The sequence below is a fragment of the Gallinula chloropus genome (genome assembly GCF_964237585.1).
Source record: "Gallinula chloropus genome assembly, chromosome: 1".
Classification (NCBI taxonomy): domain Eukaryota; kingdom Metazoa; phylum Chordata; class Aves; order Gruiformes; family Rallidae; genus Gallinula; species Gallinula chloropus.
In genome coordinates, this window is record NC_140085.1 from 95,603,169 (window position 1) to 95,626,957 (window position 23,789).

The 23,789-nt window shown below is 43.5% G+C and overlaps 1 protein-coding gene across 2 annotated transcripts in view; it reads right to left on the reverse strand.

Annotated features, from left to right (window-relative positions):
• MYH15 (myosin heavy chain 15) overlaps window positions 1-21,798 on the reverse strand; it is a gene marked incomplete at both ends in the record, with an annotated part of 47,116 nt that extends 25,318 nt beyond the window's left edge. Inside the window, 20 exons of one of the 2 annotated variants that reach the window (XM_084274485.1) lie at window positions 242-359; window positions 591-678; window positions 2,117-2,184; window positions 4,008-4,140; window positions 5,349-5,528; window positions 6,571-6,741; window positions 7,643-7,792; window positions 8,821-8,939; window positions 9,518-9,656; window positions 10,087-10,190; window positions 12,386-12,484; window positions 12,582-12,645; window positions 13,611-13,703; window positions 14,320-14,337; window positions 15,666-15,759; window positions 16,817-16,844; window positions 18,220-18,376; window positions 20,039-20,182; window positions 20,492-20,595; window positions 21,708-21,798. In XM_084274485.1, the coding sequence (XP_084130611.1) occupies window positions 242-359; window positions 591-678; window positions 2,117-2,184; window positions 4,008-4,140; window positions 5,349-5,528; window positions 6,571-6,741; window positions 7,643-7,792; window positions 8,821-8,939; window positions 9,518-9,656; window positions 10,087-10,190; window positions 12,386-12,484; window positions 12,582-12,645; window positions 13,611-13,703; window positions 14,320-14,337; window positions 15,666-15,759; window positions 16,817-16,844; window positions 18,220-18,376; window positions 20,039-20,182; window positions 20,492-20,595; window positions 21,708-21,798 (2,162 nt within the window). Of the gene's footprint in view, window positions 1-241; window positions 360-590; window positions 679-2,116; window positions 2,185-4,007; window positions 4,141-5,348; window positions 5,529-6,570; window positions 6,742-7,642; window positions 7,793-8,820; window positions 8,940-9,517; window positions 9,657-10,086; window positions 10,191-12,385; window positions 12,485-12,581; window positions 12,646-13,610; window positions 13,704-14,319; window positions 14,341-15,665; window positions 15,760-16,816; window positions 16,845-18,219; window positions 18,377-20,038; window positions 20,183-20,491; window positions 20,596-21,707 lie in introns of both variants that reach the window. The other variant, XM_084274484.1, reaches the window with a different exon arrangement.
• Between the last annotated feature and the right edge of the window lie 1,991 nt (window positions 21,799-23,789).

Below are 23,789 nucleotides of genomic sequence, written 5' to 3' on the forward strand. Positions count from 1 at the left end.
CACCCCTTCCACCCCCGCCCCTTTCCCCCAAAACTTAAAAAGAAAAAAATCACCTAGGGAAACATCCTACTTGGCATCTACACTGACACAAGCCAGCGCAGAATTCTGCCTTCCATGTTTAGGCAAACTGAATGGAAAATAAACTCGAATGGAATAAAATACTTCAAATAAAAATGAGGAGACATGCTTTGCTTGTTTTGACTGATGGGTTAGGACAAGAGACAACACAGCTCTGCATTACCTTTGTTTAAAGTCAGCGTAAAGCACCCTGTTTGGGAAACCCTTACGGCAAATCCGGATGCCTTCCAGGACACCATTACAGCGGAGCTGATGCAAGACAAGGAAAGCATCCATTTCACCTACAAGGGGAAACCAAGGCTAAATTAGATCGAGCTTCTCCATAGGGCTTAATCTTCCTCTCACCAAGGGAACTGGGAAACGTGAGGTGGCATCTCCTGAAAGAGCAACACCGTTGGATAAGGTGAATACTGCAGACACCATTTAAGTACGATCTGGTGACACAGAAGTAAGTATTGGAATGACATAGTTCAAATATACTAAAAATTTTAAGACTTTTGTGTTTTCCATACCTGGAGTTTTTGATTCATTAGGGATAATGCATCGTACAAAGTGAGGGGCTGTCGATCTTAGGTTAGTCATCAGCTTATTTAAATTTTCCTAGAACAGACATATTAAAAAAACCAATTAGCTTTAGCGGCTTAGTGGAATTTCAATCACTTATTTCCTTGGTTTTTTGGTTGTTAAATTTATTAATGCCATCTGTCTGAATAGTCTCCAGCAAAATTATAAGCTTACCAAAATCACTACAGAGAAATGTGTTCAGTTGAGGCAAAGTAAAAATTAACTTTAATATAGGAACCACAACAGTTTTAGTAAAGTCTTAAGACAACATGTGTTTTGCTTACGGCCCCAGAAGTGTCAGAAAGAAGATGACCAGCAAGCAAGAGCCAGTATCATCCTGCAGAGCATTTCTATAAAGCCAACTGTATTCTTGCCTGATGAGTTCCCCATTCACCGAGGATACTTTACCTTTCCCATATGTTCCTCATAAAAGCTAGGGTTTTTTCCTCCTGGCCAAACATTTCCCCTTTATTAATCTTAATCAGGTATCTCCCAGGCAGGCAGCAAGCTTGCTCGGAAGAAGCCAACCATTTAGTGCCTACCAGTGGTCACCAAGCTCTGCGGAAAGTGTTTTGTCTACTAAGCTGAAAACAGAGACCATTGGAGGTGGAATAGAACATCAACAGCACAACAGTTCCAACTGAAAATTTCATACAGCAGTAAAGAGGACAAAAGAGAACCTGAGCTGGGCACTTAGCAGCTCCTTGTGTGCTGGAAAGTGGGCTTCTATTTGTGGACTATCAAATTACTGTCTGAGTGATTCTTTATCTTTACACTTCTTCACCTGGTGAGATACAGGTCTGAGTTTCCTGTGATTCGCCTTTGATGAGGCAAATTTGGAGTACCTCCAAACAAGGTAAAATGACATGACTAGTGGGAGATAACTACTTCCTTCCCTACCTGTAGTCTGCTTACGTTACAGCTTCTTCCATGTTACCCAGAAGAAAATGTACTAATGGTAAATTACATGTCCCATTTCCCCCTCAGGATGATCCTGGTAAAGGCTTCCACCAGGAGCATGTGCCAGTCCCAGCAGAAGGGAATTCCTCAGGAAGAAAGGCTATATGACACCACACTCAACTTTCATTTTCCCTGACTGCTTTAACCCTGGGATCCAGTTACAAACAGTAATCAGACAGGGACTAGCTAATTACTCGTAATCAGTGCCTGCTTCACAGACTTGCATGAAGCAACAAGCAATAAGCGATAAAGGTTGTTCACCACATTTTGTTAACCTCTCAAATAGGAAGCATTTCATCTTCTGAAGGCTTGAAGAAGATACAATGGAGCAGTCTCTCACATGTGTGGTTTTAATAACAATATATTCACATAGCCAAGGGCAATAACCCAGGCCTAGAATCAAATCCTGCTGCTAGATTTCTTTTTTTTTTTTTTTTGTCCATTACAATCCGTAACATTCCTCTTCAATGCACAGTCCTATCTCAGACCATCAGGTGGGGAGAGGTAAACAAACCTTGTGCAACGAGGACACCGTTTGAAAAGAAGCACCTTTCTTCCGTTTCTTTTCCCCACCCTGGTCAGCTAAGAAAAAATTAAAAAAAAAAATTAAAAATAAAAATCACAATCTGTATCTCAGTAAGGGGTGCATGCAGGGCATAGCAGACAGACAAACCGTTCTAGTAGTGCAGCTCCCTCTAAATGAAAGGTATTGCTAACGACTTGATGGCTCTGATTGCTCAAATGTTATACAAAACCCTCTGAACAGTAAGCGAGATATATATCACATTTTTGCAGCTTTCTCTCCATACTTGGGATTTTCATCAGGCCACTTTAGGCTTTCTGGATTGTATCTGCATTTCAGATCTACATAGCATGACATGGTAGCCAGAAAGTCCATAAATATGAAATAAGTCAGGAAAATAAGTTGTAACAAAATAAAGTCACCTGTAGTTCATTAAAAAGCCTATAGGGTGACACAATGCAGAGGAGCGATGCTTAGGGAAAATTTGTACTTTACATTAAACAGTATAGACACTGATTCTCACATGTCTGCTACTTGGACACCGAACATGTGCAAGTAATATTTGTCCAGAATAGAAGGAAACCAGTATTTATTTTGTAACTTTAGATGTAGTAGCTTCATGTCCCCTGAATTTTGCTTAAAGCTTCAGAATCAAAGCCACTCAGATCCTCCAAAGGAACTGCTGGCTTCCGATGTGCCCTTTGCAAAGTTTCACAAGAGCCAAGCTTGACCCAAAAATGTACAGCAACTGCTGTAGCTTTCTGAACACTGGGCTATTAGATCGTTCCCAGGAGGTCTGGCGTTCTGTCACCTGTCAACAGCAGTTAGCATAAAAGGAGAAGTGAAGAGTGTGATGTGCTTGATGCAATTATCCACAGCCTTCCCCCCTTTTGAAAATGACACTGCTGAGACTAGTAGGAGCCTAATCTGGACAGGCAGCTCTTTTCTCCTGACAGGGAGGAAAAGCAAGGTAGTATTCTGACAGACAGGAATATCCACGGGCAAATAGGCAGTTAGCAACTTGCAAGAATTTGCTAGTGGCAGAGTTTTTTGTCGTTTGCACTCAGCTCTGTCTCATTCACCCTGGGAAGACTGCAGCCCGCTTACTTTCTCAGAATGTTATCTTACAATTCATGACAGCATCATCTATAGAAATGAGGTTACTAATAAATAGGCTGTGATTGCAACTTCAGGACGTGAGAGCTACATATTTATAATGAATGCCAGTCTTGTTTACTTAAGATCAGTTTTCTGGATGCTTGCTACTTGTCTTCTCGCAAATAAAACCATTCTGTGTAATGCATACTGCTTAAATACATTCTTAAAATCCCATTAGTCTTGTCAAATAAAAACCAACAGCAAGCAAAGAGGAAGACATGGGCAAAATTTTCCACTTCAGCCAATTTGGAATGGTGCTCAGGTAACTTCAACGTCTACTTGCCACTAACACAACAAAATATTCCAGAACCCTCTCTCAACCTTTTATTTCCTATTTAATTCAGAGTGGCTAGCAAGAAAGACTACAGCGTGGGAAACAAGAGCAGTTCTTGTTCATAGGCATTCATGTACAAGATTTTTAGTGCAACACTTGCCTGCACAGCTGACCACTTGCATGCTCAAACTCCCATTGGAGCGTTCATGCCACACGGGTTTCCTTGCCAAAATCGCTTGGAGGTTTCACGCATTCAAACTAGCTGAGTTAATGGCCTCCTTGGTATAACCATCAGACTCCCACAGATGTTGAGCACATCTAAATAATTAGTCACTGCCTCATTTAGCACTGAGTCAATTGCAGTGGAGAGAAAAGTTTTGTTTCTTAAATGTATTCCCAAGCACACACCCCAGAAAGGAAAGGAAACCCACGCGAGCTGGTTCTGCTTACCGCTGTCAGCGCCAACGTAGCTTTCAAACAAGCTTGCCAGGAGCTTGTTGGATGATTTTTGGAAAATACCTACTACGGTTTCATTAAGTGGGTCTTTGTTCTTCTCAAGCCACCCAATGATGTTATAGGGAACCTACAGCAAGGGATTGAAAACAAACCAGAGGTTGGGAAAGCTCTCCCTCAGATTAGCCAGTAGCTCCTTATGGTTTGGCTTGAAGTCAATGACCTTTTGCGAAGCGCTGCTCTCAGAGCGGTACCAGCCACCTGGTTTTTCACCACTTCCCCTCCAATTCTCTGCTTCCTGATTCCCAAAGTGGTCTCCCTAATAATTACCATCTGAATCCTGCCCACCCCTTCCAACCTATCTGGTCCCTACACCTCATGGACTCCATGCGGTTGGCTGTAGAGATACCTCATGACATCAGGGTCCCAGGAACACTGCAAAGAAGTGCTGAACTATAGAACGCACAAGTAATAATTCTGCCTCACAACAGCATGCTACATTGGAATAATCAAGATTTTCTGGACAGAAATCTAATGATTAAAACTCCTGGACTTTTACACAGCTCTGTTTAGTGGGAGAATACATTCCATTATTAGTGCCACAAGGGGAAAGAAATTCTAATTTTCTTTGCTGAATGAATACATTAGCAGCTACAGATAAAGAGCAAGATGGGCATTATTTCTCCTAGTGAATACAAAATCAGGGTAATGGTCTATTATAATTTGAAATTAACAGCATCAGGTATGGTCCAGCTCTGCTGTGCTGAGGCTTCATATCAAGTCTAGTTTGATAAAAAAAATGCCTGTGTCCCTCTCCAATTCTTTCTACTGATCTGGTCTGCAAACTGAGCTTTGACACAGGGCAAGTTTTGGCTCAGGTGTCACAGTACCGGATTCTGTTCCCACTCACCCCATCATCAACAGACCTGTTAACTAAACCTTCACAGCAGAATTAAGCGCATGTCCTTTTGCTACCTTGACACACCAGTCCTAACATGAATTAAAAGGGATGTCAAAATGTGGAGGTTTTTTCTTCTTTTTTACATCCCTGAAAAGTTAGGCAGAGATGACTCCACAAGACATGTTTTCAGCAAAAGCACTATTAGCCTTCCTTAGTTTGTTTCATTCTATTTGTGTATCCAAGGACCAAGATGTTCTGGGGTCTGGTCGCATATGACTTTTGCAATACTTGTGCAGAGAACAGTCATCTGCTTTTCCTCCTCACTGTACGTTTCCTTCCCTCTTCACCCTTCCCACCCTCCCTCATTGTGCGTTACAGATTTAACCCCACCGGGAAGACCTCTAACACAAAGTCCAGCCTTCATCAGAGGAACTTACTGCACCAGCATAATGAAGAAGTTCAAAGTGAGCTTCATATTTCCTTTTCTTATCAGGCCTGGGCTTCTGCAAGTTCGGTGACTTGCCAAGATGATTGTCATAGAGTTTGGCTTTGAACGTCATATCTGTAGCTTTCGGGAACATACATTCCTCTTCAAGGATAGACAGGATTCCCAGTGGCTGTGGATTTAAGAACATCTTCGTTGGAAAATGCTTTGGGTACCTGCTTTCAATAGCTGTCCAGCCTCTAAGGTTAATCTAATGGAATTTTAAACCAGTAAAATTTCTATTCAGTCCTGAGGGGGAAACCTTTGCCTATTCTGTTAAACAGTAAGCACACCTATGACTATTCAGTGTCTCAGTTTTGCCTTAAGAGGCTTTCTGATTACTTCAGAGAGAGTTTGATTTACCTTTCAATGCAGTTGGACCAACTAGCATTTTATCATTCGTATCTCTGGAAGAGATGAACTAACTTCCTAGCTCTGGACAGATTGTTTGAGGGATTAGGATCATGCGTATGGATATCCTGCCCCTGGAGGAGAAAGCCATCAAGTACAAAGGCAACTAATAATCAGCTTTTCTACTACAGCTGTTCCAAATGTCCTGCTAAGGCAAGACTCAAAAGTTAATTCTTCCTCGCAGATCAGCGGGGTTAGATGCCATGCCATAAGAGATGGCAGAGAAACACAGCGAGGGACAGCTGTCTCCCCACCAGGACCACTTTATACTCACAAAGAAGGGAAGAGGCATTGCCCCATGCTGGGGAAGCAGTGAGGAGGAAGCACTAGTTCCAGGTTATGAAGCACTAAGTACATCAACGCGCAGTGCAGTGTGAGAAACAGGGGCCTCACAGGAGAGGTACAGGGCGTTTGCCCCGAAAAGCTGACAAGCCAGTTTGATGAAAAGCACATGCAGAACAAAGTAAATGGAAAACCAGTAGGGCCAGAGGAAGACAAAAATAACAACCAAAGAAGATTATACGGCCATACAAATTAACAGTTACAGCTTGTTGTCACTACTGGCTCTTTATGGCAAACTGAAGGAGCCAAAGCCAAGTCACCACAAATACCAATTTTCATTTGGTTCTGTATTGCACCTAGAAAGGCAGGAAACTTGTCCTGCTGTCTACCCTGCTTTGTTCTCTTGTACTCGAGGACATCTCCAAGGGAGCATCATGGATAAAACCAATTCAGTAAATAAACCTTCACGCTCCTGTACGTACCTTCTCAATTAGATCAATGCAGGCCTGCAGGTCCATGCCAAAATCAATGAATACCCATTCAATCCCTTCCTTCTTATACTCTTCTTGCTCCAGGACAAACATGTGATGATTGAAAAACTGTTGCAGTTTCTCATTAGTGTAATTGATGCAGAGTTGCTCAAAGCTGTTAAACTGCAGAGGAAGATAAGAAGGGGACTGTTTACATCTAAAGCAGACTAAATGCTAGCTGGTTGAGAAACTACTGAGCATAACACCAAAGGCAAATGAGGGGGGTGTTCAGTAGCAGGCTGCTGGCTGCCTCATATACTGTCCTGTCCCCCAGTGCGTGAGGATGCCCAGATTTGTTCAGGTCTCAGGATGCATGTGCCTTTCCTTCAGCAACACATCACCCCAGTCCTGTAAAGCAGGACTCTCTTTGCTCTGCTGTGTGGAGAACAATATGTAGCAGCAACAGCATTAAGCGCCTATCTTCAGGACTGGATTCTGACAAAGATAAGTTTTGATGTTCTTTTCTCACATACACTTGTTCATGATGATAGAATAACAGAACAGCCCAGGTTAGAAGGGACCTCAAGATGGGAGATAGACCCTAGATGAGATTATCTAGCACCTTGTCCAATTGCATCTTGAAAACCTTTACTGAGTCCCTGGGGAGGTTGTTCCAGTGAATGATTGTTTTCACTGTAAAAAATTCTTACATTAAGATGAAGATATATCTCTTACACTGAGATACAATGAGGAAGAAATATCATACCCTATAAAAGATGCTTTCTCTCAAAGAGTGGGAACTACACATTACCGTAAAATACAGCCCAAAGCACGTTAAATGTCTTTGCTAAAGGTTGCCACCCTCTTCCTCCCTGGCAACTATCCAGTTTGTCCAGCATTTTTAAATGCTGTGTGTTTTCTACTTCTACTCATGGCAAAACCTTGTAAAATCATGTACACTATTTGCTTTAGGGCTTTCTCAGCTCTTTTCTTCTGTTCATTTAGAAAAACAAATACCCACTCAAGAGCTATCGCTTGGTATCTTTTATGTCTTTCCAGCAAGTCCTAACACATTAATACTCACATCAAAGATTTCAAACCCGGCAATATCCAGGACTCCAATGAAGAACTGTCTTGGCAGTTTAGTGTCCAAGGTCTTGTTGATACGGACCACCAGCCATTTGAACATCCGGTCATACACTGCCTTGGATAAGGCCCCGACAGCATACAAAACCTAAAACACGTTTCAAAATACCGCTGTGTGGAACAGAATTCACTGTGGAAGACAAGAATTTCAGTCCAGTAGCCTATTGCAATCCCTACTTATCATTGAAATGGTTCTTACAGTCACCAAGGCATGCTTAATACACCATATCGCTTCCCCCACTATCGGCACCAACTTCAAACTGTTATATGCACATACGTGTACTAACATGTACAGAAAGTGCTACTAAAATACCTTTTGGGAAAGAAATAAGATAGCAAGTTGCAAATGTTTTAACCCCTTGCATTGCCATGGAAGTTAGGTACTAGAAAGCTCACAGGCTGAATGTCCAGAGCTACGCTGTCAGCATAGGAGAAGCTGCTCCAGGTGTTCATTGCCATTTGCTTCTAATTTTTAAGGGATGCTATGGCATAAGCAGGTGATCAGAAAAGTCTGTCAGAAGTCTCTTCTTTAGCCTACATATGACTGCACCAATAGTATAGACCTCTCTCCAGGAGTTTTTTTCATCTCTGAGCCTGTAGCACAGCCTGTTTGCAAACAACCATTTTCATTGTAACCAAAATGCTGCAGCATCTTCTACCACACTGCTACAGCTGCAGCAGTGCTAACCCAAGGACTTTAGTTTCCTAAATGAAGAGATACCTTTAGCTGATTGAGGTCACACAGAGCTTAAAAGTACATGAATAATGAATGAGTGAATAAATAATCCATGGCTCAACTCCTCTAAATAACTGTTGTCATCCAGAATTAGATACCAATCTCCACGTAGTTTTCCTGCACCTGGTTTCTTTGAGTGGCTGCTACTAACATATCAGAAAAACTATGCTATCAAAGGGTGTGCTGGCCACTGTTCCTCTTGTCAGTCTCTTTACCAGTTTCCTGCACTTTCACTGTCTATTTCCCCAAGTTTGGGGACATACAATGTGAACAGGTACATGTTAATGTTTCTAGCAGCTGTCTATCTTTCTGAGATGTTACAGATGAATCCTCAAGGCTTGCAGGACAGATACCCAAATACCCTGAAATCTTCTCCTTACCTGTTCAACACTTTGGCCTTTGGTTACATACTCGTTGCCAACTTTCACTCTAGGGTGCAATAAGCCCTTAATCAAATCAGAGGAGTTGATCCCCATTAGGTAGGCAGCTTTGTCAGCACCTGATCAAAAGAAATGAAGTTTCAGTTGGCTTCAAACTTCTACATGGAAACATACCTAGCCAAGAAAAAGGCACTAAGCATATCCACTTCCAAAGAGAAACTGGATGAAGATCTTGCTCTTTTAATGATTTGTGTTAGGTGTGCCTGTACTCTTCCTTGTGTTTGATAAGGTCTTCTAGATACCTTAGATGGCAACTGCTGCAAGAGTTACATTTGAGAAACTCTTCAGGTATAAGGAAAAGCCCAAATCTCCCCACTAGGTACTGACAGTTTCAGGGGCAAGAGGGATTATAAAAGACCTGAAAGAGAAAGCTAAGGCAGTAACTTTTTACAACCATTGTGTTCAAGCAGTCACTAAAACGGAATTTCGTCGGGTTACTCTGACTGTGTTTATTCACCTTCTACCAAGGTTACCGTCTATTGAACAAGCCACTGCTACAAGCAAAGCACAGCACGCATGGTTGAGCAGGACCTGTGTTGTGCAAGATCAAAGTAAACACGCGGCTTCTTTCTCAACACAGTGCATGTTACATGTTAGACCTTTCAAGGTAAGGAGTAATTTTAGGTGTTACTCTTACTTTCAGTGCCATCAGCCTCTGCCTGCTCTTCTCTAGGTCTTTGTTTGAACTTCATGTTCCCAAAGTGCATGATGGCACCTGTGAGCTTGTAGGAACCGGACTTCTCATCTGGCACAAATCCCAAGATGTCCATGGCTTGCTGTGGAAAGGAAATGCAGATGCTCTGTCACTTACCTGTTTGAACGCAATGGCATTTTGCAGCCCTGCAATCTACCTCAGCCTGGCAGATGTTACCAACCTACCAAGGGGTGTTATCTTACAAACAGCCACTGGAACACCCTGAAGACCCAGCAGTGGCTGGGAGACAGGAGGAGAGCTCCCTTTGTCTAGCATTTTACATTTCAAAATTATAAGAATATTGTGCCCAAGTGATTACATGGAGCAAGGCCAGATTCAAAAGTACTATGCTTTATCAAGCCTTGTGCTTAATAGTATGGATGCAATTAAGACCCATTTCTGCTTTCACGTTAGTCCAGACATTTCAGTGGCAGAGGTCAGGCTCTTGCCAGCACTTCTCCTCCCCACATGCACCTCATCTAACACAGAACATTAAATCAATGCAGGCTTACATCTGTTGCCATCAATTCTTCTCCATCATCCAAGTTGTCCACTGTAACTACTCCTTGTGAGCAAAAGTGGTAGTCGTACGGGTTGGTAGATACCAGCAGCATATCTGTAAAAGAACTGCTAAGGTCAAAGTACTGTTCATTCAGAATATTAAAAATATTGAGATTGAAAGATCAACTCCGACATACATTTGTTTCTGCACAACTGCATATAAAGTTGGGTATTTTGGGGGGTTTCTGGTTTTTAGTTTGCTTGATTTTTGTATATATAATTTTTTTACAACTGCAGGGCAGCAACCAAGCTTTCATTCTTCTATTCCAGTCTGAAGACTGTGATTTAGATGAAGTGGGAATAAAAGGGCAAGGATGAGGGGTAGTGGTTTTAAACTAGAAAAAAGTTCTTCAATATGAGGGTGGTGGACCACTGGAACAGGTTGCCCAGAGGTAGTGGAAGCCCCATCCCTGGAGATATTCAAGGTCAGGCTTGATGAAACTCTGAGCAACATGATCTAGTGAAGATGTCCCTGCTTACTGCGGGGTGCAGGGGGGTGGGGTGGGTGAGTGGGAGGGGTGGGCTAGATGACTTCTAAGCGTCCCTTCCAGCCTAATGCATTCTATGATTCTGTGAAAAAGAATATGGGAATACTGCACACAGATCTATGAAGGCTGTTTTGCAGTTCAGTTCTTCACTTCCCATATAGCCCTACTTTGTGCCTGGCATGCCTGTGGGGTAAAAATCCATCTAAGCACAGAGAAAAAAGAATTTAATGTAATCTGAGAAAAGGACGATGGGCACAGTTCCCTTCTTTTATAAGCAGAATCACAATGCAGCAACTTCCAGGACCTTTTGCAGAAGACACTTGGCTCTTGATGAACAAAAGGCTGAATATGGCATTGCCTTTCTCTTCTCTTTCCCTTTCCTTCACATCAAAACCCCCAAATGTAGAACTGCTTTCTAGAAAGCTAACTGGTGCTAAAAAACAACAGGGAGAGTCCTGCTTCCCTACATAAACAGCAAGTTTCACCCACATTCAGCAGACCAAAGTGTGGTCTAGATTTCAATATTTTATATACACAAACACATTCCTACAGGTCCAAATATGTATGTATGCAAACGCCTGTATGTCTATCAATATATTGTTAAGTTAAATCATCTTTATAAGTCTGCATTACTTAGCTATGTAGTCACTATGTTATTTACCTAGATTTGTATTTTTCTATATTCAGAATGCATGTGCTTGTATATAAACACATAGACTGCTTGTCTACAAAACAATAGTCCCCATTGGTTTCAACCTCAAGAGCCTGCAGACACGCTGGCCAGAAAAGTATGTGGAGTATACAGACAGAGAGTTTAGGAGAAAGAGCCTATTTTTCCAGCACAGGGATTCACACAGCAAACTCCGTGCAATGCTTCCTTTAAATCTTTCCCGTAATTGTCATTAATTAGGCCATGTAAAAGCTAAGAGGGTTAGGGGCTTGGCCACGCACTGTCAGGATAATAAGACTTCAAAACAGATTACCATTGCTATGGCTTAGTGGCAGTTTAGTGCAGCAATGAAGTGACTCTTCAATGTATTTTATAAACCATGTTTCTTCAAAGCACAAATTAAAGTCAGCAAACCACATCACTTAAATAACTAGAGAAGGCTTCATTCAAAGCATTAGGAGATGGGAGCGGAGAGACCTCATCTGCTCTCTGCTCTTCTCCAGCAGGCCCACAGGACCACATGCAGCCAGGGAGAGCTTGAAAGGGGTAACCGCCACGCAATCAGGCACAGGCAGCTTTGCATAGTCTCTCTTGCTACACAACGTGCCAGGGTGCCGGTTTTGGCACTTGGGGCTGAATGCAGGAGCTAGCTTTCCTTCATGGACATATAAGCAAGTCTCCACATAAGTGGAAACCTGGGTAACTAAAGTTTTTATCACTGTGAATGCTTGAGTGGCATAGTGTTTTCCAGATGCTTCGAGACCTCAGACTACACAAATCAGTGAGGCATTTTTTTTGCTTTTCTGATGCTATGTTTCAAGAGTCCTGTCTGAGTCTTACTCCTTTAGACTAATCTCCCATATCACTTCACTTTACAGGTTACCTGCCACAGTGTATCACAGAAAAATGACCGCTGTTTGCTGCCACTGGGAGGGCATCTTTGAAAGAACGTATTTGATGTTAGAAGTTCAGTTCTGTCAAGTGGAAGTGCAAGGACCTTTCTGGATATGGGTCTGTTCCCCACCCCCTCCTCAGCCCCTTCATTCAGCTGAAGGTTGATTTTTAAAAGCTGTGGATCCATATAACGCTTACCCAGTAACTCTGGTTTCTTCCCTGATAGGATTTGGTAGAAGATGTGATAGTCTCTTTCACCTGGTTGCTGGAAAATCACTCTGGATTTCTCCAGTAGATCTAGTCACACAAAGGAAAATTTAGTGAGCAAGGAAGGTTCTCCAAGCTTTCAGCTGAGCAATAGTATTTTTTTAAAAGGAGAGAGTTTGCTGCTTACAAATCTCAATATCAGCAGATGACAGCTTGCCTGTAGTTCCAAAATGGATTCGGATAAATTTACCCTAATTCACACAGAAGAATATTCTAATTAGTGCACACAGAAGGAAACAAAGGATACTGCTTGAAGGCAATCATTTAACCCAAAGAATGAGTTTATGCTAACTCCTCGGCTTTGCACAGGCAGATTTTCAATAAGAAATATCCAATGACGACTACACTTTTTCAAGCCTAAATCTTTACACACAGCTCTGTAATCAGCTTGTGGGGAAAGGATAACAGTGCACTTATCCACCAGGCTAAGACAGACAGAACACACGTAGCTTCCAGTTTCATGATGTAGGTTTACTGTAAGGCAGGACTCAGATCAACAGGTCTGGACATGAGACACACACGCTCCTTGTTTTGACTCATCCTCATTTGCACCCTTAACTTATACTCAACTACCTACATCAGAAGAATGCTGTGATTTTACATTGCTTTGCCCATTACACTTGCATGTTTGTCCCCCCCAAATTAATAAAAGTTGACTAGTTTTAATCTATCAAACACATCCATTCTTTAAAATAATTAATTTCCGTTCCAGGTGACAGACTCTTTATACAATTGCATAGCTTTCCACAGATGCTTACAACATTTGATCCCCTCCACCCCTTCCAGTTTCATTTGTAACTGGATTTGTTATGGGGGAAGTATGGGCTACCAACTCAGGCTGGCATTCCCACGTCATTCCCTTTGGACTGCCGGGTCAGCATCAACCAGATGTTGTTTGCTGTTCAAAGGGCTTCATGCACCTATGCTTTACTTGTCTCCTGATCACGTACAGTTTAAATAATTAGTCAGGGTGGATCTGTCTTCGCTTCTTTTTATCTTTAATCCTTTTAGTTTTTCCTGGTTATTCTTCCTCTGTGTGGAAATTCAGCCATTTTAGTGGGCAAAATGAGAAGCAACTTATGAAGAAATTATTAGAGAGATGTTCTTAACTGGTCATCATTGAAGATGACATCATTACACTACGTTACAGACTTACAAAACGCGAGGAGTTGTCATTTCTCAGAGTTTTGGCATTTCCAAAAGCTTCTAGGGCTGGGTTCGCCTGAATGATTTGATCCTCCAAGGTTCCCTACAAATTAAGTTTGAAATATTATTGAGAAACCTGCAGGCCACAAACTCATTTGTCAGCTGTTACTCAGAGGTGAGCTACAACTCGGCCACTTATACAGAGAAGATTTTGTAGCAAAGCCACTTAGCTCCACCCCCGGGGTGGCACAGCGCAAGTGGCGTAACCCCAAGGTGGTCAGTCAGTCAGGGGTGCTTAAAAGGCCTTCAACATTCCCTTGTGCTCTACTGTGCTGCTTGGTAGCTTTGGTGCTTTATGCCATCCACACGCAAAAGCAACCACTGTACCCTCCCCTTCCCACTGCGTGAAGCACGTGGGGACATCCAAGTGAACGTGTGTAGGAGAGGGGCTATTGAAGACAGTGGCAAGCACTAGAATGCTCTAGATTAGAAAGCACTCAGAGCTTATGATATTTGGGGGTTTTTGAGATGAGAAAAGCACCGACTGTCACTCGCACAAACTTCAGTTTGCCAAAACAAACCACTTCAACTGCCTGGGCTTCGGGGATCCTTTGTGGGAGGAGCCATGCGAAGTGAAATGCTGAGGGTTGTGATGTGGGCTGACAGAGCCTGGTACCATTTTCCCACGGAAAAGATGAAATAGCAAAACTGATACTTACCCCAGTTTTGGTAGCTGGTTGCTGTCAAAAGAGGAACAGAAGGGGAGGAAGGAAGAGAGAATGTGAGTACTAACATGGAAGACATCACAAAAGGTAAAGATGAGCAAGGTTAGAAGTCTGTGGGCACCAATACACCAGCAAGACCTTTTAAAGCCTTCCTTCAAAAAGCACGTGTGACTGTTATTTTGCATTCACCATAGATCATGAAATAGCCAAGCATTGTTCCAACCCAGCTTGTTGTTTTAACCCCTGCTTCAAACAGTCTTGCTCTGGAGTTGTTCCACAATGAACTGATTAGATCGATAGACACTTAGAACAACAGACAATTGTCTCATGTTTCACTTGAGCTCTTGGATTATTTAAAAGAAAAGGGGTTATGATAATAAAAATAAAATGCAGCCTGAGCTGATAAATCACGTGGAATACCTTCCAGCTGCAATATGTGTTATTTGCACAATTGTTCCCTGAGCACATCAGGTTTCAGACACCATCACGAGCACGCCAAAAGCTGGCTCTGGGCTCTCAATCATTTGTTACAAGACACTTGCAGACCTCAGACAAATGTATATTAGATTTTGGTGATGGGAGTTATGCCTTATAAAGGCTTAGATTAGATATATATCTCTGTATGAAATTTTGGCCTTATAAATACAGTTCCTAGGAACCAGTTAATTCACCACGGAAGACCACTGAGCCTTCAAGTGCAATGAAGCTTGTAGTGAGTAAGTTCACAGCAACACAAGATAAAAAGCAGCGTGACGACTGTATTCATTGTAACCATAGAGAGCAGTTGCAAGCAGAGCAGCACTTATCCAAGGATAAATACAGAAAAGCTAATTGAAAAAAAAAATTGACAAAATATTCCTTTTCTGTGAAGAAAAAAAGCTCTCAACAAAACAGACATTTCGATGAGAAATGATAATCCTAGTCCTTGTGAAGTCTATTTTCCCCGTGAAAAAAATGAGATTTCTTAATCTTTAGAGCCTCCCCATCTTTTGACCAGCTTTGGCACAACCAGAAACATATTTAACACACACAAATACTAAAACTCCCAGGAAAAAAAGCATCAGCAACAAGCAGCTGATCAGAACCAAGAGTGGTTTTGCTGCTGTGTCTGGAGCACGTCAAGCTCAGGGGAGCATTGCCCCCCTACCTTCCAGGACAGCCTGCTTTCTGCATTGCCATGTGGCAGCGGTAGCACCTTTTCCCAACAGTTTCTTTTCTTAACCATGGCCGTTGGGATCTGGCACATGGGCTGGTGTTTGGGGCACAGACTTACGAGGTTAGTCGGGTGCAACAGGAAAACCTCGGGAGCAGGAAAACGGAGCAGCCACCAGCAGACTTACGCTCTTTTTACCAGGCTCCCCCAGGGCTGCCACTGTGGCAAAGTACTGGATGACACGTTTCGTGTTGACGGTCTTGCCAGCACCAGATTCTCCGCTGTAGGAAGGAGGGAGATAACACAGGCATTGCTCAAACAGCTGTAACTCTCCCTTTCACCCTCCTGTCCCTTTCACTCCCCCATCCTGCCAGCTCCTGCCCGCACACAGGCTGTTCTCAGAGTCACTGGCTGATGTCTGCAGCCAGTGGAAACCATTTTAAATTGTCTGAATGGAGAGGTAAATGCCAGTGATAGCAGCAATTGATTCTTCACGTGATGGGGCTCAGAAGTTGAGTACGAACGCACACTGGACTGAGCTTCTTCTAGGGGCACAAAGTTTTATTACAGACATCCAGGCTGAGGATCTGAGGTGTACCTATAAATAGCTAATGAATTAGAAAATGTGCAGAAAAGCTGCAGTAATTTGCCAGCATTATCCAGGAAGCATGTGTGAACTGCATGGAGAGACACCCAACTCACTACTTTCCATGCATGTCAGTAAATGATCTTTTTTGCCTTGGCCATTTCCCTCCCCTTGGGTGTGTCTACACAACATGCTCACATATGATTTGCAGCAAGAGCAACCACACTGAAAAGAATCATAGAATCACAGAATACGAGGTTGCCAGCGACCTCGAGGATCATCTGGTTCAACCTTTCTTGGCAAAAGCCCCATCTAGGTAAAAGCAACATCTAGATAAGATGGCCCAGCACTCCATCCAGCCAGATCTTAACAGTGTCCAATGCTGGGGACACTGACTGTTCTCATTGCGAAAGGAGTTTTCTGTGTCTGAGGAGGGCATCCACAGCAGGGCTAACCCTTGAAGAAGCTCATTTAACTGCTTGCTGAGGTATTATCATGTCTACTTGGAATGAACACCAGATGAGGGTCACAATCGGGCCAGACTCCATCAAATCCTTAGCTACTAGTTATCCATGGGGCTCAAGGAAGCCATCAGAGGGCCAAATAGCCAGATACTTGGCCTGGAACATGTTCTGGGCAATTTAGCTGAGCTATCAAGAGACAACTTGCATTTCAGTAGGGTTTGGGTTTTTTTTTTCCTTCTACATTTTTCATGGCAACAGTCTCAGATCAGTCAAAAAAGATGCACTTACGTGATCAGCATAGACTGATTCTCTCTATCTGTGGAGGGGAAAAAAATTTAGAAGAGAAACTTAGTAGGCTGTAAAAATTGCTTATTATAATTGCAAAGGAATAACAACTATTCCTGAATCAGTCCTGCGAGGACAGCAGAGAGTTACATGAAGCAGAGATGAAAAGCTAAAAACTAGTATCACCTAGCCCAACCTCCAACAGTGGAGGTTCTAGCCCTGTCCTGAATCCTCCTCCTGTGCTTTGTTCAAGTCATTATTAGAGTCCCTTTGGTTGCATACCATTACTCCCCGAGTCTGGGAAGCTATAATAAAGTAATTTCCTGCCATCAAAATATTTTTCTTACTCATTTGTCTTTGCTCACATCTAACCCTTCTGCTCCTGCAATACTTGCCCAACCCAAGCCATTTTGCTGTTTGTTCACAGGCTGTTCCTTACTATGCATATGTCTTCCTCTTCACTTGGCCATGTGGCTGGAATGAAGTTTTGTGATGCCCCTGCTGTTAATGGCCTGACCAGAAATAAGCATTTATTAGAACACTTTGCAACCTTAATATATTATTAACCAAGTTCATCAAATACTAAATTATAACAGCTTCCCACACAGCTGAACCTAAATGCCTCTTTCTGTTTCTAAATTCGTCATCTGGACGGGCTTCATATTGGGCAGCCTGGCCGTCTTCACCCTTATCTGATAAAAAAAGCATCTCTTTGCAGCCAAGCATCCATCCCCTCTTTGACCAACACCTTCTGTCCCCTCACAGCCGTGGCACTTTCCATTTTGGTAGAACCAGGTGACAGCAGGATTTACCCTGCCGCCTCACAGGACCTGATGTGAGCGCATCACTGCTGCCCTCTGCTGATAAGACTCGGTTTTTCCCAGTAACCCGAGCGTCTGGATGACAACGTCTCCCAGGCAAATCCGGCGCTCGCTGCGGCAAGGTTGGTGCCCAGACCCACAGCAGTCAGGGCTACACTGACCCACAGCAGGATGGTGCAAAGGATGTGCGCACCGTCTTAGATAACTGGCCTTTGCTAACCTTTCCCTACGTACATCTTGGAAGGGTGAGAGTGTGGAGCACAAACTGACAGGAAGTTTACTTTTGAGGTTGGGGAAATACTTACAGGCCTTTGGGGCTCGGCCCCATTTCTGTTACAAGCTGATGGATCCCCCCAGCTCAGACCACTAAATCCATGTGCCTGGCAGCTAATCCCTACTCAGGGTATACTGAAGTACCACAGGGACGTCAGCTGGGGGGGCTTAAAAAAACCCAATCAAACAAAGCCCCTGTTGCACGTAGAGTGTTTGCACATTTGTTGCACGTTAAAAAAAACGTCTCACGAACTTCCACCCCTTTGGCTGGCCAAAGTGAAAACAAATTTGGAAGCAGGCAGTGCCACTTACTGCGCAGCATGTCGTGGTAGGCGTTATCCGCGATGGAGAAGATGTGAGGAGGAGCCTCCGAGCGCCTCTTGCCTTTGTATGCAGCAACGACCTCCGACTTGTAGACAGGCAACCACTTGTAGGGATTTATAGTCACGCAGAATAAACCGGAATAGGTCTGGAGAGGAGCACAAGAGTGAGAAAAATCACTCAGGGAATAAATCTTAATTAACCAAGGCATTCCTGGTGCTGCTATTCTGACTTGAATAGCAGCCTTTGATCTCAATTTCTAAAGCTAATGTCTTCTAAGTGACTTCCTATTGGCAACTGATAGAAAACCTACAGATACCAGACAGTTTTCCAAAGGGGAGAAAGCTTTTTCAAGAAGACAACCAGAACCAGAAATCACCCCTGCAGCCAAACAAAGGAGTAGGAAACAGACTTCCCTCTGATTTTCTGCCTTGCCATACAGGAGAGTTGTTTCCTCTTGACAACAGTGACTTATGAAGGGAAGAAAAGTTACAGCTTTCCTCCTCAAGCCCCATTTTTAGGAGGATAAACAATCTCCCATTATTGATTTGGGGCAATTTCTTGTGGGTGTCCAAAAAAGAACATAACTTCATAGTGTTGCTCCCCAAAGTTGCAGAGCTTTTTTCCTGCTTTTGGAGAAATGCAGTTGGTAAAAATCTATCTTGATTGTTGCTCTTTACGCTATCTACATCAGTTAGGGGCCTGGGTCATTTTAGGGAAGAATGAGTTTTCAGTTGTTACCCCAGGGAATCAGTGCTAGCTGGTAACTTCTCAGCTACTTAGTCCAGGTCGAAGCAAAAGTTTTCAAAGAAACCCAGTTATTACATGGGTACAAGCACTATGTGCACATAGATTAGTGAGCTCAGTTACATTCTAAAAGTTTCAGGTGAAATCCAGGTGACTTCTCTTAGAAACAGCATCAGGACCTGCTCTAGAATGGCCCTGGCATGAGTCCCCAGTCCTGTTTTCTACATGGAAAAGAAAAAGACCAGCCAGTAAATGGATTAAGGCAAGATGACAAATGTAATTGCTACCTATACTGATCTGCAGGCAAAACTGTGCTTTAGGGCATACATGTCTGTATGGGGTTTATTAGAAAAATGCATAAAATGATTAACAATCAGAATTTAAATGGTAAAATGTTGAATTCACTCTTCTGATGAACACCAGAAACCAGAACAAGGATTGCCTGGAAAATCTATAGATATCCCTGACTGATTTCCAACACAACTGAATGCAGCAAGCTGGGAGCAAAAGTGTAGCCTCATGAAATTAGGTGCTTGTTCTGGTCCTGACAGAAATGATGTTAATGATGTCACAGGGAAGATACAGAGCAAGGGGAAAAGCCAGAGTGAAACAAGACAGGTGTCAGCACTGAAAATGAAGAGAATAAAATTACTGAACTAAAGATAGAAAGTCTTGTACTTAAGTCATGTGTGTGCACTGAGCTTGAGGCATTGTTTCTTAACATGGAAATCTTCACGGCTGGTATTGACACGCATTAAATATTAGGAGAGGAAGAATAAACTAGGTCGCCCCTACGCCCTGGTTGCTGAAAGCATGTCCCTTGACACCCCGCTCCAAGGCAAGCAAGCAAAACCAAAGAATTCTATTTACACAGTCTCATTCATTCAGGTTTGCCTGCATGCATTCACACGCAAGCTGGCTCCAAGCAACTTCCCTCCTGAAAGGATGAGCAAGAGCCTCAGCTACGTGACTTAGCAAAGCTTTGTGTGAAGAACACACATTCAAAAACGAAGGCCATGCTTGAAATACAGATTTCCAAACACAGCCTCAACATGACCCTTACATAGATCATCCAGTTGCTGTAGCGCTTCCTCAGGTTGTACAGCACAGACGCCTCGTTCAGATGAGTCAGCATAGCCATGTCCTCGATCATGTCGAATTTGGGAGGGTTCATGGACTGCAAGTCATCTTCTTTAATAGTCATGGTCTGCAAAGACAAATTAGGTACAGCAGTGCTGGAAAACACTGGGATTTTCTGTTGCTTCACACACCTTACAGGAGGGCATCTTGTTTCCCCTGCAGAGAGATGCCCTTCAGCTCTACCCTAGCCTATGAGTATTGTAGCACCTGTTTTCATGGCCATCATAACAGGAGAAGGGCAAGACAAAAGTAAAGAGTGCAGTGGCACAGCTTTACCATGGACCGGGCAGCTGGCCTTTGAAGCAGGACAGGTTGTGTCCTGGAGCCTGCTGCTCCAGTCCTGCCAGTCACAGATCAGACAAGACCAATTTTTTACCCTTCCATCTGTCGTCTCCACAGTCACTTTGCCACCGCTGGTTTCTGTAATCTCAGCTTCAACGTAAGCTTTCTTTTCATCTGGAACCCAACATTTCTTCTTCCCTGTGAAATTAAGGACACGGAAGGTTCACAGCCTTGTGTGAAACAGTAACACCCTGCCTAGCTGAGTGAGGTTGTCAGGTCACTTTCCCCATGAGCCAGACAGAACCTCCGTGACTGCAGCAGACCATCAGTGCTGGGGAGCTGCATACCAAAGCAGAAGACATAGGGCTCCCAAATGTTGCCTCCTCTTCAAAACTACTACTTGGCTTCCTCTAGATCCTTCCAGCATGAGGTGTCAAAATATTTCACAAACGCTGGCTAAGCCTCAGCCTCCACAGGAAATCCATAATCACTATCACCAGTGTGCAGATGGGGGAACTGAGATCCAAGCCCGAATTAAGGCATTTGATAAAAAGCGACAATTTTCTATTGCAATCTGAATGAGGACTCCAGCCCACAATTATTTCCCTGTCAGCTATCAGTTTCAACCTTATTCCTGCAGTCTTGCTTGAAAAAACAGCCACTATAATAACTCACATTGAGTTATGGATATGGCTTTTTAGAGTTTGGAGCAGCTGCACCACACTTCTGGTTGTTGGTTACAGCAACTATTCTGAAAGGCAAAACGCTGTGGGTGTTGGTGTATTTTTACTTGCTACTGACACCTCAGGGCCCCTGTAAATCCATTTGATGAAAAATAAATTATGGGAAATTAAAAGCTAGCATCAGATTATCAGACAGCCTGCGAATCAAAAGGATGTACAGGTACACCCTAACAAGGCATCCAGTCAGGCCAAGAAGTCTTATTACAGGAATGCTAATGTGTGGCTTTTTTTCTTTCACACAGATGAATAAGGGCCCTCCCCCCCTTTAGGAGAACAGTACAAATACATCTTGCTTCTAAATCCAGCTAATCACTTAGCATACATTGGTAGCTTGTTTCTATTTAATACTACCTGCTTTCTTGTTTTGGGGTTGGGTTTTTTAACAGCTTTGCAGAATAGATAAACCAGAATGTGGTTGAACCAGCTACTTCACACAGCAGAGGCAGCCCAGCAGCAAGAACAGAGGCTCTGCATCCTGCTTTGCTCTGCATCCCTGCAGCTACACTTGGATGTCACCCTTGTCACTCTTAACCGGCCACCGGCAGCATAAAGGTCACTGCAACTCACCATCGAAGGCGACGGTCTGTGCCATCATCAGCTCCTTCTCACTCTTTCGGAGGAAGGGAGCAGCCTCCCCGAATTCCGACATGTCCATCATCTTGGCAAGGGTTCAAGGTGGCACAGCTCAAAGAAGAAAAAGAAAGGGACCTGGTCTACAGAAGGAGGGGAAGGGGAAATAAATGTTTGTGTGGATGATCTGAGGAAACACAAAACACTTAACGCAATGTGTCAGGCAGCTGATCCAAAGTGATGAATAATTTGAAATGCAAATACCTAACAGAGATTTGGGTCTATCCTGCACCCTAGTCAAACCCTTCCCAGCCGGATCCTGTGTGGTTCAAAACCTGGACACGGGTCACAGAGTTATCTCCACAGGAGAATTTAATCTCTTCTCCGTGGCACGACTGGTGCTTAAAAGCGGGAGATAAAGCAGACCACTTGAAGCTGTGATTTTAAAAACCACTTAGCAGGCAGGAGAGGTGGGGGTGGGGGTGGCTTTCCCAGCCTTTTTCAAATTCTTCCGGAGTAGGTATGCAGCAGGTCTCCAGCAAGTCTCCCTGGGGCTGTGCCACCCAGCCACCGCAAGCATTATCTCAGGCAGGTATTTCATGGAGGGAGACTTGGCTGCTGCAAACCCAGAACTACTGCAAAGGTGTGCATTGCACCCTTCATGGGGCTCCAGGGATGTATGCCCACGTTCCTGCTGGAGAAAGCCAGTGCTGAAGGTGGAGACAGCTCTGCTGCCTGCAGCATGCTCCACTGGTTGCACACACAGGCACGTTATAAAGAGCAGGGCTAGCACATCCTGGGGAGGTCCTGTGCTGGTGCAGCTTCCCAAGCTGCTGGTACTACTGAATCCACCAGCTTGGGTACCCCCCTGCAGCAAGGCGTGGCGGGGGCAAGTGAATCTGCAGTGTCCCAGAGGGGGTTTCACAGGTTTTCTTATATTTGAGTTTCTTAGACCTGCTGAACACATACACTTGTTTTCCCAAATGACAGGGCCAGGATGTTCAGGAGTCTCTTGTTGTGAAAGAGAGGACAGGGCACAGGGGTTAAGTGAGACCAGTTTTCTGGGTTTGTATGGCCAAGCAACTGCTTTGATTGCTACCCACTCTCTGAAGTGATTGCACACGTTTATTCTTCTGTTTGGTTGGGGTTTTGTACACACACACATAAATACTTACACACATGTACGTAAAACACTCAGGGTGCCATCTAAAAAGGTGTAGAAGTTCCACTGCTAAAAGGTGTGTGTACATAAACACACACACTAACAATTTCAATATTATTTTTTCCCTTTAAAGTCGAGACACTGTTTGATTACTATTCGAAGCTCAACAAGTGACCCTTGGATACCACCTCTTCCCTTATTTTATTTACTGCACAATATCCTGAGCAGCTGGACAAATTTTCAAGAGCCCTGTATCAAGCCAGACACCGTAATCATCCAAAATTTAATCTGATTTCTTTCTAACAAAATTCTGGTAAGGATAACAACTCCTTGTCAACCAAGGCAGGTTTTTTCCCAACACATTCCTTCCTTCTGGGGAATATGGAGCCCTAAGAGAGCAGAGCTGCCAAACATTTTGCATTCAGCCCTCTCCCGCTGCTGCGGCACAAGCTTGAGACCTTCTGCTTTGCTCCTGTAGAGCAAAAACTTTCTTCCTCAGGATTAGCCTTAACTATTTTTTTTTCCTTTTTAAAGATTAAGGGCCCACATGAGCACAACCATCAGCAATTATTTTAACAGCATTGGAGCTGACCAAAATTCCCAGTTGGAGGCATGACTCAAAACTAGCATGGCAAAGTCTCTCTCCCATGGGCAGTCTGTCTGTGGAGCAACGAAATCACATCAGTTCATATGTTTAAGCAGAACAGCGTTAGAACATGTAAGTGTCATTTCACATTATACGTGCAGATGCCAGTGCAGCCACTCCAGTGTTAGGGTTTGGGACAGGTCCTCACAAGTCCTAACATACACTAAAGGGCTCTAAACCACTCCTGAGCAATCTAGTTCCATTTGCAGACTTTTTATGGACAGTCTCTCAGTTATCACCCTCCCCCAGTCCCTTCCCCTGCTTTTTTTTT